At 38.6% G+C, this 21,789-nt stretch overlaps 1 protein-coding gene across 1 annotated transcript in view; it reads left to right on the forward strand.

The window, feature by feature from the left end:
- Positions 1-309: 309 nt before the first annotated feature.
- Positions 310-21,789, forward strand: part of LOC131067859 (uncharacterized) — a 64,987-nt gene continuing 43,507 nt past the window's right edge. Inside the window, exon 1 of the mRNA XM_058003034.2 lies at positions 310-878. Within this exon, the coding sequence (XP_057859017.2) occupies positions 474-878 (405 nt within the window). The 5' untranslated portion in view covers positions 310-473. The remainder of the gene's footprint in view (positions 879-21,789) is intronic.

Consider the following 21,789-nt stretch of genomic DNA (forward strand, 5'->3'; position numbering starts at 1 on the left):
TATATAATTACTACTTCATTCTCTTTAATTTTGTTGTTTAAAACTTTTTCGTTACATAAACTATAAGATATGACTTTTCCATCCACTTTTTTTGTGTACTTTCAGCAAAATTATACAATTACTAATTCATTTAAGAAACCCCCCAAAATAAACATACAAACTAAAACATAAAATAAATATATTAATTTTACTATTCTAATTTTTAATTAAAAAAATAAAAACAAAAGAAATTATTCTTATGCTACAGTTTGGAGAAAAAACTAGCTGTACTGTGTTCCAGAAGTTAGAAATACTGCCAAAAGTATATGTAGGAGGCATCTCTGAGTTCAAATCTTCCACAATCTTTTTTTCAAAAAAAGTTAGGAGCCGCTTCAATAATAAGACTATAAAATCTATGGTTTCATGTTGAGTTTCAATCCGATTTGATATATGGGCGACTAGGCAAAGTGAGGGGATAAGCTTCCAAAGAAGAAATGCAAACCACTGCTCTTCTTCGCTTCCCTTCTTCCTCCTCTCTGTCATCTCATCCATCCTCAAAATTTTCGTCTTATCCTTTACACAAGATCAAATGTAGTAGTGCATCGTCCAACGTTGAGATTAATGACGGTAAGTTGTTATCGGCGAAAGATAGGAGGAAGATGCGAAATGAGCGGCGGGAAGAGGCCATAAGTTCCAAGCCTCCTTGGCGAGAAGTGGTGGAGGAAAGGCTGTTAGCGACGCCGAAGATGCCAAATCTGCGGTATCTGTTGAATTTGGATACCCTTGCAGAGGAAGGAGTGAGCTGGTGGACTCTTTGTGTGCGCAAGACTTCAGAAAGGTCTGCCGCAAAGAACCTCTTCATAGAATTCCGCAGACAGTATCCTGATGCCGAACTTGAGGTACTTCAATAATCCCTTTGTTCCCCTTTATTTCTCCTTCAAACTTACACCCCATCGATTATACTACTAAAAACAAATAGGAAATGTAATGTCTGACCAATTTGAAATCGTTTTTTTGGGTCGCAAATATATATAATTTTATTGATATATAAAGTATGTAAGTACATTGCTGAAACAATTTTTTTTTTTAAACCACCAGAACCATACAGGCGGACACCCACCAAATCTCCGAACACCTAACACCCAGACCCAGACATTGAACCAGACATTAAACCAAATACCAGTTGGCATGATCAAAAAGGAAAGCCAACCCTTTCACAAGTGGGAGGACAAAAAGCACCATTACAAAGCTTCATCAACCTAAGACCTCTAGACAATGTACAGACAACCACCACTACCCGAAAACTCAAAACCCAGAAGTTCATTACATTCTTCTGGACCAAATTTACATGTATTCATCTAATTAAATTTCGGCCACATTTTAAAAATTGGGTCAAACATTGCATATCAAATTTTGACAAAAAGAAAACAAAAGCTCCACCAAACCTAGGGTTAGGGCATGTTCTGCATGAAGCTGCTCGAACCCTCGCCTGTGTTGCGCACTTGGACTCCTTTCATCCCAGCTCCTGCATGCACCTATATATTTTTCTGCTGCTGCGCCCTCCTCAAACCTGGTACCTTCCTCTTGCCCTTCACCTTCAATTCCTGCATTGTAGGTCCATAGGTGCCATTTCCATGGGATTCCAATTCCCTCTCCCTCAGTTAAAGCTTCAGCGAGTCCCAACCTATTGCAGCTTCTGTGTGGTGCTCATCACGATCAACCCCAAAAGGCCAATGGATAAATGGCACCAATTCCCTCAATTCATGCATGCCATCGATTTCAAGACCTTCCCTAGCATCAAAACCCGCTTTGGGCATGTCCATTTCAAGCAATTCCATCAACCCACACAACCACTCATCCTCAATGCAGCCCCTCAAAACCTGCACCAGAACATCCTTCTTTTCACCTAACTCCAACCCCCACGCTATCACCATGGTGACTACATCAACATTCGCTCGGTGTTTGTGCATGGTCTTTAGAGAGCACTCACCTTGAATGGTTTCCACTATCTATACAAACACCTTGTCTCCAAACTTGAAGATGCATTTGATTCGTTTAGTAGTGACATCGCCTACAAACGCCAGTTGCTGCTTGGATGTGTGGAGCATAAAAGTTGCTTCCATTCTCACTGACACCTTGACATCAACAGCACCTGGACAAACCACAAATGGGTCTGATCACCTTTAAATAATTCTCCCATCACCTTCCCTACATTCTCAGCCTTGTTGAGTAATTATGGCAATTAAATGCCAAAATGTACACCCCCACCCACATCATCCTCCGTGAGATCTCTGAAATCCTCCACATGAATTTCATCCACTTCATTTAATGATGTTGCCCACTTGGAAAGTACATCAGCCACTTCATTTCCCTCCCTCCGCACATGCGAAATGCAGTAATTACTAAAAAATTTAAATCATTTGCAATAATGAAAATAAATTTATTGAGATGCCAAGCTTGGGCTTCTCCTTTAATTATTGCATTAATAATTATTTGGGAATCACTTTCTAGGTGTAAATTTTGAATCCCCAATTTTATACCCCATCTAATAGCCAACATAGCCGCTTTAGCCTCAGCCACATTGTTCGTTCCCTTCGATAATTATTTGCGCTCCCATCACCAAGATATTCCCCAACCAGTCTCTGATTACGAAACCTTCCCCTGAGACTCCTGGATTTCCTTTTGATGCTCCATCAAAGTTTGCTTTGTACCATCCTTGTTGAGGAGCCACCCATTCCACTTTACATCTTTGGATCTCAACTGGATTGACCCGACAAGGCCTATGAACGGGCCTAATTTGAAATTGTTTTATAAATATAAAACTTGCGTTGATAAAGTTTGGGTTAAACTATCAATCAACGTATTCTAGGTAAATTTAAAGATACTCTTTAACAGAGTGTAGGCTAAGCTTTGGAGCATGATCTGGCATGGGCCAAGCTTGGCTATATTTCAAGATTGAATGAATGTTTAATAACGTCCACGAGGCCAAACAGTCTACGGGGCCCACGGATAGCTAGCAAAAAGCATGCAAAGCCCAAACAAATAAACGAAATACTGTGACTGTTAAACCTCTTTCTCCTTCTGCAACTTGGATCTTCTATTGTGTATCTTGATTAGGAAATCTGCAACTCTTGTTATCTTTTTTTCGTCAAATAGATTACTCAAGGTGTTTACATTTAGTGTCTCAACATAATTGATCCGAATGCCATTGTAGGTTGGACACTCCAGAATGTAATGCCATTCTGTCTCCACCACCCCTTGAGTGCAATATCTACATCTTCTATCTTCCCATTCCTCTTTGGGTATCATCCATTTCCTTGTTTCGCATCTAAGTAGTTGATGTGAGTTGGTCCTTATTTGAGCAATTAACATTTTTGCCTTCCACTTTATGTCCATTCCTATGTAGTTCTTTTGTGTATGGTCATGTGTGGGTTTGAAATGTTTGATATATTATTTCTTTTTCCTCCCTATTTGACTTGCCCATATGTTTTCTTTGAATTTTTCTCGTACATATTTCTTTATTTCTCCTTTGTTATTTGGGCATTTTTTTAGGTTAATATCCCATTTATTCATCCACTTAATGTTTTGTTTCATCCATGTGCTCTTCCTTCTGTCTAGCTTTTCTTCCACTGCCAATTTTGGCCAACAATGTATCTCCATGTTTTCTAACCTCCTTAAGTAACTTGGCAGCTGAAACATAGTTGATGCCTCAATAGGGAAAGCCCTTGCCTCCACTAGGACAATCTCGTATGGGATAGATGACATAATCTTGAGGCCAGCCGTATTTAAATGTTTTTGTAATCTCTCTATTTGTTTCCATTTTCTTGTTGAAGTGCTGCTGCCCTGTACTTCAGATCCATATGATACCACTGGAACCACAAGAAGTCCAAAAAGAGTTTTCTTAGTTTTCCAATCCCATAGTTCAGCTCTTTTACATCTATTTTGAAGTGAGTATAAGGCTTTCCAACCCCCTTGGATCCTTTTTTGCTCTACATGTTTCCCAGCTGAGTTTGTTGTGGAAGTCTAGGCCAAGGTACTTATATTCATTGACCATTTGTAAGAGGTTGCCCTAAAAAACAAATTCACTATGGACCTTCTTTCTCTTCAAAGTAGAGATCATGACCTTGGTTTTGCTAGTGTTCACATGCATACCCATCTCATGACAAAAATGTTCTAGAGCCTTCAAGTGTTCTTTCAGATCTCGTGTTGTTTTTGCCATTAAAATAAGATCATCATCATATAAAAGCAACGTTATTACATAATTGGTCAAATGAACTCTCGCACCACCAAACTTGTCTATCCATTCCTCTAACTTGTCAATGTATAGGCCAAATAGGGTAGAAGATAATGGGCAGCCCTACTTGACCCCAATGTCACTTCTGAAGCATTTTGATGATCCCTGTTTGGTTTGTATCTTAGCCCAGATTTGTAAACTTAAATCAAGCTCAAATATACTCTTTTAAACTTGGGTCATATTTGAGTATTTGAATGCACTCTAAACTATTTATGAGGTTGAGGGTCATTTGTCATGGAGTGTGGAATAAGATTGTATCCCACTCTAGCATGGGCTAAGCTTGGTCATATCTTCAAGAATTGTAAAACTGTATCAATGTTAAATTAACTCTGTTAGACTTTATGTAACGTCCCCTCTTCAAAATTTATCCCAGATTAAAAATTCCATTTGGTATAAAGATTAAATATTAAAAAATATTTGAATATTTTAAGGGCAAAATGAGGGGTGAAATCAACGATTAAAAATCATAAAGAAGACAGTAGAAATAGGTGCAGATATGAAAATAAATATTCTAAATAACCATGACTCTTTGAAAGATATTAAGTTATTAACTCGATTACATCTACCACTTCCTTGGCTATGTGTTGTAGGCATAGAGTAAAATATTGGGGGCCTTTAAAAAATAGAGCTGGAGCTGCTGAGACTTTTTAGGCATATTTTAAAGCTGTCAGCCAGCTTAAGAGTTTTCTGATCTTTGTAACAAGCTTTTACAGCAAGATCGGTGGCGCCAACAGTTTGGAAGCAGTACTAGTTCCACCTCCACCGAGCAAGCGTTCTCTACCAAATCTTCTGCTAAGAACAAAGGGAAGACTTAATCTTCTCAGTCGAAAGGCTTTGGTTCTTCTCAAGAAAGCAAGAAGGAGAAAAACGTCCAGTGCAATTATTGTCATAAGTTTGGTCACATGAAGGCTGAGTGTCGAATTTGATTGGCTTCTGAACAAAAGAAGCATGGAGGGTCTCAACAGAAGGCAAATGTCGCAGAACACTCTGAGCAGAAAGAACCTGCTTTCTATGCTTTTATGGCCAAGAGAACCGCAAATCCAGTACACTCTTCTGCCTGGTATATTGATTTAGGAGCTTCGCAACACTTTACTCATTGTTGGGATTGGTTCACGAAATTTGAACCATTCTCAAATCCAGTCATCTTCGGAGGAGGAGAAGAGTACACAGTTGCTGTTAAGGGCACTGTCCAGATTCACTCAGGAGGTAGAAATTTAATTTTTCTTGATGTCTACTATGTTCCAGGCATGGAACATAATCTCCTCTTCGTCAGTCAGATCATGAGGCATTCTCCTCAATTAGATGTTGTCTTTAGTTCGTCCATCTGCAACATCATTGATAGGGAGACTCGTACTACAATTATTATTGGACTTGAGGATCATGGTTTGTATAGACTTGCTGATTTTGGTGATTCTCAGGAACACGCTCTGGTTGCTAGGAGTACATCCATCAGAACACTTTGGCATCAACATTATGGGCACTTAAATGTGCACTATCTCTCTCAGTTATATCAGGAGGGTTTGGTTGCTGGTCTACCTGAGATCCAACCTCAAAATCATGGAGTTTGTGGAGCCTGTCAAGCTGGGAAGCAACATCGGACACCATTCTCGGATGGTGATTCTTGGCGAGCCTCCAAGGTTCTTCAGTTGGTTCACGCTGATGTATGTGGGCCAATGAACACTCCATTTGTTATTGGTTGCAGGTACTTCTTGTCATTTGTTGACGATTTCAGTCGTAAAATGTGGGTGTATTTTCTGAAAAATAAATCAGATGTGTTCAGTACATTTTAGTAGTTTAAGGCCTTAGTTGAGAAAGAATCTGGTTCTCAGATTGTCACTCTAAGGCTAGATAATGGGGGGGAGTTTTGTTCCAATGACTTCTCTACATTCTGTGCTACACATGGCATTAAGCGCCAACTCACCACACCATACACCCCTCAGCAAAATGCTGTTGTTGAACGTAGGAATCGCACCATTACTGAAATGGCTCATTCTATGATAGAGCATCGAAATGTTCCTAAGAAATACTAGGTTGAAGCAGTTTACACTGTAGTCTACCTTTTGAATCGGTCACCTACACATGCCGTCAAGAAGATGACTCCTGAAGAAGCTTGGTCAGGACGCAAGCCTAAAGTGGGCCATTCCAGATGCCAAACGTGCTAAGTTGGATTCAAAGAGCCAAACATTTATGTTTGCTGGTTACATCGACAACCACAAGGCCTACAGGTTGATTGATGCGGAGACAGATCGTCTCATTTTCAGTCGTGATGTTGTGGTTGATGAGACTACTGGTCCATTCATGCCTCCTACTACTCCTAGTCCTATGACTCCGTCTATGCACACTCATGATTTTGGTGTTCGTCTTCCTCTTGGTTCCCATGATGGGAGGGCTTCAGAGCATTCTGACTTTGAAGATGAGGAATCTACCGATCCAACACCACCTGATTTTTCACAAGATTTGCATCCAGATGACTTTGTTTTGGAAACTCCAGGGGATGTTATTCCTCCAATGCCAGATGTTGGTACTTCTACCCTCCGGCCTAAATGGTGGGCCAAGACTATCGGAGATCTTCATGATGATGAGCTTATTGAGGGCAGATCCACTCACAGAAAGAGAAAGCAACAAAATATAGTCAACTTTGCACTAATGGCCAACATCCATAGCATCCATGAGCCGCAAACGTATTCCGAGGCTAAAGGCAATCCTGAGTGGGAAAAGGCTATGGAGACAGAATACCATAGTCTTCTGAAGAATTTCTGAAGAATAACACGGGTTCTTTCTAATTTGCCTCCTGGGAAGAAACCTATCAGCTGTAAATGGGTTTACAAAGTCAAGTATCATGCAGATGGTACTTTGGATAAGTACAAGGCCAAATTGGTTGCTTGGGGTTCTACACAGCGGGAGGGCATTGACTACGATGAGACTTTTGCTCCTACTGCCAAGATGAGCACAATTTGTCTTCTTCTCGCCATTGCAGCTCGGTTTGGATGGAAACTTCACCAGATGGACATTAAGAGTGCATTTCTCAACAGTGAGTTGCAAGAAGAAGTTTATATGACTCAACCTCCTAGCTTCAAGGTTCCTGGTAATGAACATCAGGTTTGCAGATTGGTAAAAGGCCTATATGGCCTGAAGCAAGCCCCTCGGGCTTGGTATTTCAAGATTGATCAGTATTTGGTTGAACATGGTTTTCAACGCAGTCCCTTTGACACTAATCTGTATGTCAAACTCTCCGGTGATGATATCCTCTTTCTAGCTGTCTACGTGGATGACTTGATCACCACTAGTAATTCAACACATTTGATTACAACCATCAAACAGGACTTGTGCCAAGCTTTTGACATGATAGATTTGGGGCTTCTCCATTATTGCTTAGGTGTCGAAGTGTGGCAGACTGGTGACACTATCTTTATTTCACAGTCCAAGTATGCCCATAGTTTGCTTGACAAGTTTCGAATGCAAGATTGTAAACCTGGTTCCACACTGTTGACGTGTTTTTTATGATGGTGTCGAACACAGAATAAAGTTACCAACGGTCACCTTACTCTCTCTTGATCAAAATTAGTTCGTATGCTAAGATTGCACAAAAAGTTCAAACGGCTAACTCCAAGGTTCCTTCAATGCGTGGATGTGACTCAATTGATTGATGGGTTTGCTTGTTAACCCAAGGGGCCTTACGTATTCACTTGAAGGGGATAACAAACTCATGCAAATTCAAGGATTTCTATGTGAATGATTTGCAATGAAAGCCCTATTTTTTGAATTTTTGGATTTTCAAAATATGCTGAAAGTAAATGAGAATAGGGTAGAGAGAACTAAGCTAAAGATAATCTAATCCTATGAACACAAAGACGGGATTACTTATGCAAAATCCAACCACGCTTCGCTTCGCCAGCAATGCACAACTACACGAAGGCGGTGCAATCTTCAAAGGGCGTGTTAAAGATTTTCAAATCATCAATAGAAACCATCGAATCGAACAATCTCTATTGATAATCAAAGTGAAACATACACGAATAATGGGGGGGCTCAGGCTAACTTTGTACAGTGCAACAATCAATTGCACACCAAAAGTATGAGCATGAATCTTGCAACAAGAAACCCTATCAAATCCAGTCTGTCTAATAACATAAAGCAAGATCTATTCTAACTGAAGAGAGCAAGACCATGCAGATTGCTAAAATAGAACAAGAATACACCATCAAAGTCGAACAATGTATTAAGTTGGCTACTTCAATAATCCTTAGCAACAATCTTAGACAATAATCTCTCCACAAATGAGGGGGGTCGCCCCTTTATATAGGCCTCGTGCCATGATTACATGCAAAACCCTAATTAGGGTTTCACCCTAGAAGATTCCCCACTCAAGATGCAACAATGTGGGAATCAGTAATTAATACCTACTAAGCCCATGTACAATTAATTCAAAAGTACCCAAAATAGCATCCATTGCGCATTAAATGCACCACCTCTTTCAAATTCGTCCAACATGCGTTGAATATTCATCCATGCAAAAATCACCCCATTATGTCAAAAATGCTCCATCATTTCCACATGTGGTGGCTGCATGCAAAAAGAATCTGCCATAAATTCAACATGCAATGATCGGGTCGCCATTTGGTCAAATATTCCGGCAATGAATGCGCCACCATACTGCCATGCATTCAATAGATCCTCGCCATGCAAGCGGACCCCGTCGTCATATATCCGCTCTTGCACATCTAGAATTGTTGGAGAGAGAAAATTTGATTCAGGAAGAATTTTTTTGAAGTCTCTTCAACTTTCCTTGCTTGGAGAAGGTTTTCCATCAATTTTCACTATCTCCTATTTTTTAGGAATTTTCCACAAATTAGGGTTTCAAGTCCTAGGAGGGAGAGAATTCTCTCATGAATCCATATCTTCAAAAATTTCTAAATTTGGACGTCATTTGAGCCCTGAAAACGGATTTTTTCAAATTTGAACCGAGTGGAATTTTTTTGCTTTTTCATTCCATTTCTGACCTGCAATTCCCCTTTGCCTCGGAAAATCTTCATCTTGAACTTGGGTGTGGAATTCACTTTGCATGGTGGAATTTCATTATTTTGCACTTCTTCCATGCCTTAGTCGTTTTGAAGCTCATCTTTGTGGATTTCATTATATCATGGTTTTCTTTGATTCTTCGTGACAATGGAATTTTAGAGTTTGAATCTTCCCTAGGGCACAATTCCTCATAAGGCAAGGAATTCATCCTTTTTTCATATTTTCCATTTCTACCTCCATTTGGCACCTTGACCCATTCATGGGCAGATTTTTACATAGGTGGAGGAATTCATGATTCTTTCAATTCTTCCCTGACCACTCCACTTTGGCGCCCTCCATAATTCCTAGGCGACATTTCTCCCTTGTGATGGAATTCCTTCCATGTTGGACTTTCCTATATGCTCCTTCTTTGACGTCTTAATCCTTCCTTGAGCATTATTTATCCATGAAGGAGGAATTTTGCAATTTTTCATCTTTTCCTTCACCACCTCCCTTTGGCGCCCTACTTGAGTGTTGGGCGGAATTTGCCTTAGGTGGAGGAATTGACTATTTTTCCTTCCTTCCAAGCATACTACATTTTGGCGCCCTTCCATGTCCTAGGGCGGAAATTTCACCTGGAGAAGGAATTCCACTATGTTGTGCATCCTTCCCCGACCCCTCAAATTTGGCGCCCTCTTGAGTGGTGGGGCGGATTTTCACCATGGCCAAGGAATTCACAATTCCTCCCTCCTTCCATGACAATTGAGTTTTGGCGCCATTTGACCTCCTAGGGCGGAATTTTGTTCTGAAGGAGGAATTCACTTGTTTTGCAATCTTTTCCTTGTCTCCCTTGTTTTGGCGCCCTTTCCTGTGCATGGGCGGAATTTCTACCTGAGGAAGGATTCACTCATTTTTTAAACTTTCCAAGAGCACTTAGATTTAGTGCCCAATTGCACACCTGGGCGCTAAACTCATATGATGGAGGATTCTTCATTATTTTATGAATTCCGAACTCAATTGGATTTGGCGCCTTGTTCCGAGTTCATGTGTGGATTTCTCCTTGGCATGGAAATTCATCATTCAATCTTCCGGGCTTAGAACATTTTGATCTCCTTGTGATTTTGAAGTGTCTTCCTGGACTTGGATGATTTTCCGAATTTTCCACCCCAAGAATAGAAGCGAACACACTGCCATTTTGATTGATCCTGTCTGCTTTCTGACTTTCCGGAATTAGAAGTAGTCGTGGATGCTTGGCCGTCATCACCTTGCCTGAATGGTCCTGCTAGAAATAAACTTCCAAAAATAGAAACCTTTCAGAATGTTAGTGTTAGATCCCTAGAACAGGACACAAAATGACTTACTATAAATAGAAACTTACTAAAAATATTAAGTTTGATTTTGGGCCAAATGAAGACATTCCGGGGCTCAGTAAATTCCCTAAAAAATAGGAACTTTCTAAATTTCGCTCAAATTTTATTGGGAGGTTCCTTGAGGGGTCCCAATTCCATTTATATGCTCAGTTTTTCCGAAACCCTAACATAAACCCCTAAAATCTAGGACTAAAGGTAGAAACCCTAAAATTGACAAAACGAGCCCTAGACTTAATCGAATCACTCAAATGAAAAATAGACTTAATCAATGCGACCCCCGAACACTCGCACAACCGAGAGAGTAACTAGACTGTCACGAAAAGACCCAAAAAACAAAGCCAAAAGATCGAAGGGGCCTAAAAAGAAGGGGGTTCCCATTTACAATGGGGCGATGAGTGAAAAGGTCACAACACACACCTATGGAGAAAGGGCTGAAATTATTAGCCAAGTTTGATTCACCTGTAGTAGATGAAACTGAATTCAGGCAACTAGTAGGCAGTCTCATCTACCTCAATGCCACTAGACCTGACATTTGTTTTGTTGTCAGCTACATCTCTTGCTTCATGACAGCCCCAAAAGTTGATCATTGGATTGCAGCGAAGCGAGTGCTGCGATATGTGAAAGGCACTTCAGACTATGGCATTCTATATGGCAGGTGCAACGATCCAAAGCTGGTTGGTTATATTGACTCAGATTGGGCAGGATCAATGGATGATAGAAAATCCACTTTTATGTACGTATTCAGTTTGGGTACTAATGCCGTCACTTGTAGCAGCAAGAAGCAACAGGCCGTGGCTCTTTCCTCGACTGAAGCCAAATACCGAGGAATAGTCAAGGTCGCATGTGAGGCAGTTTGGCTCCAAAGGATGCTCTCTGACATGCAGATGCCACAGACAGGTTCTTCTCCCTTGTATATTGATAATCAAGGGCTGCTCAAACTGGCCAAAAATCCAGTCTTTCATGAACGTACCAAGCATGTCGAGCTTCATTGTCATTACATCCACAAGCTGGTAGAAGATGGATCAGTTCAGTTGAAGTATGTTTTGACAGTGGATCAAACTGCGGATATTCTCACCAAGTCTTTGAGCCCGGATAAATTTGTAAAATTTAGGGGGCAACTTGGTGTTTTTGACAAATTGACCATTAAGGAAGGGTGTTAGAATAATAATTCTATGTACTGTTAATGGTCAAATTAGTGCTGTTAGACATCTTAAATGTCTACAGTAGCAGTTAGTTAGTTTAATTAATAGCTAAAGTATTTTACTTATCTATAAATGTAACTTTTCCTCATTTTAATGAACAAGATATTTTTACCAGTGAATCTGTTATTCACAGCTTGAACATTTTCAATTGTTTCTTCAACTTCCACAAGCACAAGGTTACCCTCAACTGTTACGTCTTAACTACTTGGCTCATTTGTACTATCTTCTTGCAATTCACCCAATAATGCTTTGGGAGGTCAAAGTTGATGATGAATCTTGCCCCTTTCAGCAATTTGCTTATCTTGAAACAACGTTGGCAATAACTCCTCTTGTGCTTCTCCCATGAGATCTTTCAGTGGAACCTCGAGTAGGATTGTGGTGATGGTATCTTTCAGCGCTGACTCAAATTGCTCCTTAAATTTGGATTTGCTAGTGATAACTTGCAATTCCTCATTAAACATATCTATTTGATTATCTTCCTCTCCAAGGACACTTGATATTGCCCACAATTCATTCTCAAGGATCTCCTTTTGCAACAAGAATGAACATTTGTCAAGGAATTCTTCTGCTCATAATGGGTGACTTCCTTATTTTCTTTATTGTCAAATTAACATCTTGATTATGCCTTGTCATTATCTCACCAACTTGAATGTTTTCTACCTCACTATATTCTTTCTTGGGCACAAGGTATGCAAAGCTATCATTCATTGCTACACATCCATCATCAAGCACCCTTGTATCATCTTCTTGTAACTCATCTCCCTGACCTTTGGATGATGTAGCAACACCTTGTTCATGTGTTCTTCTATACACGTCAGTTGCAAGATATGCACTCCAAATTTTTTTAGTGATTCCATACTGACATCTGACTTGATTGACTGCCTCCTGACACAATGGGCAAGTAAACTCGGAATGAGGTCCGTCGTGAATCCTACACCACCAAGGTAGCAATATCCTTTCCAAGCACAATTCCTCATCAAGATTCAACTGATTTTCAATCATCCCCCTAAACCTTGTGAAGTTGTCATTGCATTGTGGAGCATTGGAACTGTCGGACTCTATGAACTCCTCTGGCCTAACTATATCTCAAAAGAAGTTTTTCCCTTGTAGTGCTAGCTCAATTCTTGACAAGAATGTCAAGCAATGCAACTCATCATGTTCATTTGTCTCGTGAATTCTACACTGCCTTGGCGATGCAAGTTCGGACACATTGCGTGGATGAAGTTGTGCATTCAGTCTCCTCCAAAGCTGGGGAATCTCGACTTGTTGATCATTCTGGCGATACTGCTGCTGCTACCTTTCCATTGAGAAATCTTTCCCTTTTGAATTTTTTGGTTTTTTGATTTTTTTGGTTTTTCACTTTTTTGGAATTTTTGGAATAAGAGAGATCTAGCAAATCTCAAATCTGACTTCAAAGGTCAACTAGTTCCAGCCTGCGATTGATTTGAGCATTGAACTGCCTCTTTGCAAGTCCAATTGATGACCCAACATTCTTTCCTTCCTCTTGTGATTACTTTGTCGAGCGTTGAGGATGACTCTCCACTGTACTTCCACAGGATTCACCTATTCAAGAGTTCACATTCATGCCCTCCTCCTAGTGCCAATTCTATTGATTTGCTTTTTTATGACACATTCAAACATAGTTTAAAATACTAAGTATAATATCCTCTCTTGAACAAAGACCTTTCAGATGCTAAACTATGTGATCAAATGAGATGACTCCAAGGTTCTGATAATCAGGTTTTGACCTTATACATGGATAGACTCAATGATTGTGCTGGAATCACAAGGGGTACTTGTTGTGACCTAATTCACACATCGCCCCATCGCAGATGGGGACCCCCTGTTTTTGCTTTTTAGAGTTTTATCTTGAGCTCTAGATTTTCATAAATCTTCATTTTGAGAGAGTTTAAGAGTTAAGTTTTTGAGGTCATCCCGAGTCAAATTGAGAAATCTTGCTCAGAATTGCATTTGAGTGTTGCCAAAGTGCTTAGAAGGTCTGAAGGACGAGGATCACAATTGCTTTGGGTCATTTTTGACAACCTGCTATTTTTAGAAATTTTTGCTTTTTTTGCTTTTCTGAAAGTGGCATATCGGTTTTGTTCCTAAGTTATTTCATTTCTACCCATTTTGTTGGAATTTGAAAATCTTGCTTGTAGATGCAAAAAGCCGGGCTTCAAATTTTTGCCTTTTTTTGAGATTAGGGTTTTGTTCTTTAAGTCATATTGATCCTGCCCATGTCTTGAGATTTGAAATTTTTTGCTTCTAAGTGTAAAAAGCAAGGGTTTGAAATTTTTTGCTTTTTTTTGAGATTAGGGTTTTGATCCCCATGCCAAATTATTACTACCCCATGTTCTCAAATTTCGAAAATATGGTCTCCAAGGGGAAAAAGCAAGATGGAAACCCTAATTAGGGTTTTGTTTGAGAAGATCAAATACGAACATGGCTGGTCTAGACGGAAGCATGGCTGATCAAATTAGAAGCAAATTGGCATCCAAGAAAAATTTCATCCAAGGCATGGTTAATGTCCAGACATCCTCAAGCCAAGGATGGAAGCATGGAAGATGCCACATAAACAAGAATGTCCAAGCTACTCTCAAGTTTGCCCAAGGCAAGAAGCAAAGTTGTCCAACACTTGCTAAACTCCTACCTCCAGTTACCTAACTCATGGCGAGGGTCAAGCAAACTCCTACCTTTGGTTATGGTCAAGCAAATGAAGTTGGCGTCATGTCTTCCAAGTCCGCCCTACATTGGCACATGGAATGAAAAGTCCGCCCTACCAAGTGTGTGGCATATGCAAGCTAAACTCCGCCTAAGGCATGAGCAAAGATGGAAGGATACCTCCAAAGTCCGCCTTGGCATAGAAAGATCCAAGTCCACCCTTGGTGGTTTGGAAAGATGTTGGCAAGTGAACTTCAAATTCCGCCCTAAGCATATATGTCATAAGGACCTCAAAGCCCGCCTTGGCTAATGCACTCTCAAGTCCGCCTATGATCAGGTGGCAAAGGGTTAATAAAGCCCGCCTAGGGAGAAGAAAGCATAAACTAAGAAGTTTGGCATGTCAAAGGAGCCTCAAAATCCACTTTGTCCTAAGGTTGGCAAAGTCCGCAAGGTCTAAGAAATAATATCTAAGTGACAAGTCCGCCTAGCCAAGGAAGCCTTCCAAGTTGGCAATAAAGCTATGACATGGCATGGGGTCCGCTTGAAGTTTGAAGTGGAAATATGATATGGCAATAAAATAAATAAAGATATTTCCCAAGTTCGCCTTCTAGAAGCAAGTAACATGTTTGAGAAACTTTCTAAATTTGCAAGGATTGAATGGATCTCTTCTAGAACAAAGTAAAGAGTTCGAATTTTCAAGAGGAAAGCAATAAAACAATAAAATAAATAAAGCTTTCCTTCTAAAACTCACATTTTAGAAGCTCTTTAAGTTCACACTCTATGAGAATGCAAAGAGATAAAAGAAAGCAAATAAAACATGCTGACATGTCCTTTGAACACCAATAAAAACTCTTCTAAGTTCGAATTCCTTAAGGATAGAATAAAACAATAAAACTTTCCCAAAATTAAAAGCTTCTACAAACCACTTAGGAAGCTATAAAACAAGGTGTTGTTTCAACAAAGATTTCATTATTTACCAGGCAGGGTTCGAATTGATCAAAGCAAGGAGAAGAAGGCAGATTGAAGAGAGCAATGTCAACAAACTGATCCAAAATTCGCATAGCAAAGTATTTCAAGGGTTTGGAAGAAGCAGTTAAGAAGTTTGACATATCCAAAATCCTCCAAGTTTGCCATAGACAGCAGATTGAAGGTTCGATTGGCACAAAGATAAAGCAATATAGCATGCTTATCTTATCATTTTCTGAATTCACCCTGGTCATCTCTGAGTCCGCCTTGAAAGAGAGATTATTCAAGACTGCTATAAAGAAATACACATGTTTTGACAGTCTTACAAACGATCTTCCAATACAAACCTGTCCAAAGAAGTTTAAACTCTGCCCTGCCAAGAAAAAAGCATTCAAGCATGCTCAAATGATTCAAATTTCACCTTCGAAGAACATGGCATAACATGATTCAAGTTCGTCTAGGGTTGGGCAATAAAGCATCACACAAAGATGAAGTAAACTTTGACAAAAGACATGGCAGAAAGAAAGACAAACTGTCTGGTCATCACTGAAATTCACCATGACCGGTAAGCACAATGATAAGATAACTTCCAAAGACACATACCCATTATGACAAGAAGACATATGACTGTCCAAACCCTACTAAACTCCGATCTGTAGTCAATAAAGATGGCATGGGTTAGCTAAACTCCTACCTAGGGTTTAAAAGGATGACATATTGAAATTTGCCTATAAAGCATGAAGATTCACCAAAGATGATTGTCAAAGAATGTTCCAAGCCTAAGGAAAACATGAAAATTGCCAAAGATGACAAGACAAAGAGCAAACATCAATCGATATGAAGCATGCCAAGACATAGAAGGTGCATATTGAAGTAAATTTATTACAAGACACGAACCCTAAGGCATGAAGAAATTGTCCAAACCCTTGCAAGATTGATCAAACCCCTGACACAAAATGATTCATCCAGGCAGAAATGGAATATGTGAAGATACCTAGCTCGAGATCTAAATTTTGATCCATCAAACGTGAAGACAATTAATTTGCCATACCTAGAGGACAAAATTCTGATCAACAAATTCACATGAAATCAGACCAGCATTTTGGAAAATAAATTTGTCACATGAAATGAATTTTTAATTATTTTCCAAGATTAAAATTATTTTCATAGAAATAATTTTCAACACTTTAATTCATTTTTTCTTAATTCCAAATTTCTTCTTTTTATGTACACACACACACACACACACACACACACACATATACATATATAGCAATACGTATATATCTATTTTTCTGTTTAAAACTGATAATCATTTAAAAAAGATCAAAATCCCACTAATTCACAAATTCAATTTAAAAATACTTATATATCTATTTTTCTGTTTAAAACTGATAATCATTTTAAAAAGATCAAAATCCCACTAATTCACAAATTCAATTTAAAAATACGTATATATCTATTTTTCTGTTTAAAACTGATAATCATTTTAAAAAGATCAAAATCCCACTAATTCACAAATTCAATTTAAAAATATGTATATATATACCCAAAACCGAATTGGCTGAGCGAGGAAATAATTTTGAAACTGCATATTAAAAAAAACAGCGAATTTATTTTAGGCGCTGGTGTATATTTTACCCACTGCTGGGGCTTAACTTCCACTCCCTGTGCGTGGGGTTGGAGGAGCCCACGATGTAGGTTGCCTCCCCCACGGCCGTGGGAGGAGGGGTGCCCACAGCATGGGTAGCCTCTCCCCACAGCTGTGGGAAGAGAGGCGCCCACGGCTGTGGGTTGCCTCTCCCCACAGCGTGGGATTTGGCTCCACACGCCACCCCCCCCCAAAAAAAAAACTCGAACGATTTTTTTTTTAATTTAAAAAAAAAAAATCTTTTCTCTGTAAATTCAAACAGAGACACAAAAAGAAACAGTCCAAAAACAATTGAATAAAATATTTAAAATCTTATTTCCTATCTGGGCATTTTAAACCAATTCGTAGAATAAACTCACAACACAAAGCAGGATATAAACAACAAACCCCAATTTCCTCTACTCCCAATATTGGGAAAACTGAAACCTCCATTTCCAAATTCACAAAAGAAAGAATGAGTTGCATATATGCTCACTAAAATGAAACTGATAACCAGATTTCTCCATCAATTATTTCTTCTCAAACAGAGAGGGAAAGGAGAAAACAACTTTAGTTACACATGCTCAGGACAAAAATAAACAAACAATGGTTTTAGAAATCCAACCTTCAAATGCTTCCCTGGAAGAAGAATTGGAGGAGAGCACCCAATCCTCCCAAAATACCAGATTGTCTAGCAAAAAAAAAACCCCTTTCTCCAGAGAGGAAAAATTTTCTAGAATGAAAAAGAACCCCTTTTTTGGAAAATTTTCCAAAATATAAAGGAATTTTCACCCAAAAATATCTTTTAGGGCACAATACTTTATTTATGAAAAGTTTTTACTTTTCATAAAATTCAAATTAACTTTCTTTCTCAAATTTAAAACATTCAAATTTTTAATTTAAAAATTAATTTTCTCACATAAAAAGCCATTACGATATTTTTTTTTTTAAAAGTTAAAAAATATTTTTTTCTCAAATGGACCAAGCACAATAAAAATTCCACTAATAAAATAAATAAAACAATCAATTTAACTAAACAACTAAGAATGATTGATTATTTATTTAACCATAAAAAAGTGCCTATAATACTCTATTCTTAATTTAATAATAAAAGCAATACACATTAATAATGATTAACCATAAGGTTTTAATAATTAATTTCACATTAACTAACACTAGAAGAGAATTAATAAAGTCACAAAATGCGTAACACGCAAAACTCAACTAAACAAAATAAAGACATGACCCACATACCAATGTCGGAAAAGTGGCCTACTTGGCGATCTGACAGGGTTGACAAATGATTGGCAACGCTCACAATCGAGGAAGGCTAGGGATGACATTAGGGCCTTAAGACTATCTCCTCCACTTCCATCGGGTTAATTATGTATGCTCAGACTTGTGGAGCCAGGTGGAGTCGGTACCTTGTACCTGCAATTCCTGCATCACCGAACCACACGTACACATATATATCTACAAACACGATAACCACATCGGTGAAGGAGAATCACGACTTTCCGTGTCTCATTGAAGTGAGTGACGGGAAATCATCTCCTCGCCCCCCATACAAACTCCACACAATCAGGAGGACAGAAACATAGTGCAACTCACACATGAAGTAAATGTGTTAGTCCATCGTCAGTAACACATGAATAAAATTAACATTTCATCATTTATAAAATACAATGCATAAGCAGAATTAACATCTACTCATTCAAAGAAATAGTGCATAATCAATATCTACCCCTTAATAAGCAATAACGCATAATCACATTCACTAAACCACACTCCAAAGCATAATAACTGGATAAACACATCACAATCATAATGTATCAACCATCCACGTAAGCCATTGAAAAAGTCAACCATGGTCAACTAGGTCAAAAGAGTCTGAATAGGGAAGGGGTTTTACAATCATTGTCCTTAGGTGTTTAGCTTAGATTCTCTAACCTTATCCCTTTTGTCTTTTATTTGAAGTTCAAGTCAGTTTAGTATTCAAGTTGTAGTTGCTTTGTAGAAGTGAAAAGCATAGTCCCTTTGTGAGAACAACAAATCACATCATTTCACCGAGTCTATCTTTTGCATCGTCAAGACCTAACAATAGAAACCTTGGGAAACCTTATTTGATCATATCTTTATCATTTGAGGTTTCCTTTTTCAAGAGAGGATAGAATACTTGGCATTTTATTCTGTGTTGGCAAGTGTCACAAAAGACACATCAACGGTATCCTCTTGCCTAGAAGATTTTTTAGAGTTAATTGATTTTTATGGTGAACTATACCTTGCACAATGATGGGGATGTGTCCATCTTGATATCTGAGCATTAAGGTCAAAAACTATATACACATGATATATATCTACGTTGAGATAACTTACTTCTTGTCATGACCTTTTCACACGTCGCCCCATTTCAAATGGGGACCCTCTCTTTCCTGCTTTCTGTGCTTTGTTAGTTTAGGGTGTTGGCAGTTACGTGGTAATTTTTGAGCTTTCAGGTGCTCGAGTCTCATTTTTGAAATGATCTTGCCTAGAGGGTTTTGAGTTTTGAAGTCAATAGGATCATATGTTTTAAATGCCCAAATGTTTTCGTGATCCTAAATTTTGCCTAAGTCTGAGATTGCAACAAATATTCAATTGACTGTAAACATGTTTAAGTGTTGCAAATTGGTGTTATTTTGTGCTAGATCGTCAAGTGTTCCTATAGGAGTCGTTTTTTCCGCTCCTAGGAGGTTAAGCTAGGTCAAATTTGCACAAAGTCTCGATGGACTCTTGTTTTCCCCTGCTCAAATTTAGTTAAAATGATTAAAGTCCTGATGTAGAATGATAAAATTTGTTAAGTTTTGACTTTTTCAGTGTGAAAAACACCATAGTTTTGATGGGAAATGTTTCTACCCCATGAAAATAAGGCGTAAAATCAAGTTGTCTAGAAGGGAGACGTTTTTCTAGCAAGTTTTGAAGGTAAATTGGACTCTGTCCTAATGGAGGGCGTTTTTCTACCAAGTTGCAAGTGTTTTTGGGGAAAATCCCGATGCATCTGGATTCTCCATTACATTTGTCTTGATGGTCCATGTTTTTCCACCAGGTGTAAAATGACTAAGTTAAGTGCTATGATTTGTCTAGATGAGGTTCGAATTTCCACCAGAGGAAGAAAATGAGCAAGACGAAGTTTAGTGTGGACAAGATTACGTTGTTTTGATGAGGTGCATTTTTTCACTGGGAAGAATTGATGAGTCTTGATGAAATTTAATTGTCAAGGTGGAGTTTGAATTTCCCCTGGAGGCTATTTTGATGAGTTTCGACAAGTTTTAATGAGGTTTTGAGTCTAGATGAAGGACGATTTTCCACTTGGGATGCCTGTGCATGAAATGATGAAATTTAATTGTCCAGATGAGGGTCGATTTTCCCCTCAAGGCCACAATATGCAAGAAGAAATGAATTTAATGCAAATTACTTGTCCCAATAGGGATTGATTTTCCCCTAGGTGGTTGGAATTTAATGCAATGAAAGATTTTAGATGACAAGTGTGCTCCAAATAATTTAATTTTTGCGTTGTCACAATCATTTAATGAACAAGTTGTTGATGTGTTTTTTAGGCACATGCGAACACATAATAAAATACCCAAAAGTATCTTATCCTCTCTTGAACAAAGTTACTCTAATGCTGAAGATTAGCTTAAGGATCACTTGAGATAACTCTAAGGTTCTGGTATGTTAGGTCTTGACTTGTGGACAAGCTCAATGGTTTGATGTGATTATGCTAGAATCACTAGCGGACTTACGTTGAATTGTTGAATGCTTGAATCGCTGGAACTTGATCATCTGATGTTGCAATCTTGTGATGCTTTTTATCTTAAACTAGCTTGAGTTTGAAAAAAAGGGCAAAAGGAAAGGGTTGAGAGAGTCTATTCTAAGACCTAGAATGTAAGAATATGGGTGAATGATTAGATGGAATCGTACTGGGCAAGGTCTCACCATCAAATCGAAGGATTTGACACAAGCTCAGTGCAATCTTCTAAGGATAATTCAAATATGTTCCAATCATTACCATCAAACATTGATTACCATTCAAGTTAATGCATAAACAATGGATGTATAATGATTTGAAGTTAAGCTCATATAATGCAGTTGACCACACAAGGCACACTTACAATCAGCAAGAGGCTAGTGGTATGGACTAAACAGATTCCACACAAATGCATTCAACAAATTCCTCCATTCAATCTAATCGACATGAAGGCAAATGAATTGAGAAGTAGAGACCATGCAACTTGTTGAAATGACACAGTATTCCACCACAACTTCAATGAAATCATATGTTCTTTACAACAGGGTTTTGGCAACAATCTTTGCCTTCTCCTAATCCAATCTAACTTCTAACTTCTACTAGACTATCCTTGAGCTACTAACTCTTCTATTACTATTCTCTTATTCCTTATTAACCCTTTACAAATGAAGAGCTTGAGCTTTATATATAGAGCTCATTTTACAATGAACAACCAGGATTGAATCTCCATCAATGGCCAAGATTTTACAATGAAACCCTAATTAGGGTTTGTTACATCAAACTCCATTTTGGCCAATGAAATAATTACAACATTTGGACATGTCCTCTTTAGAATAGTTGACCAATAAATAGTGAGGGTAGGTACATTAGAGTTTGTGCCTCCATGAATAAGCCCGGTTCATTGA

The sequence above is a fragment of the Cryptomeria japonica genome, chromosome 8 (genome assembly GCF_030272615.1).
Source record: "Cryptomeria japonica chromosome 8, Sugi_1.0, whole genome shotgun sequence".
Lineage (NCBI taxonomy): Eukaryota > Viridiplantae > Streptophyta > Pinopsida > Cupressales > Cupressaceae > Cryptomeria > Cryptomeria japonica.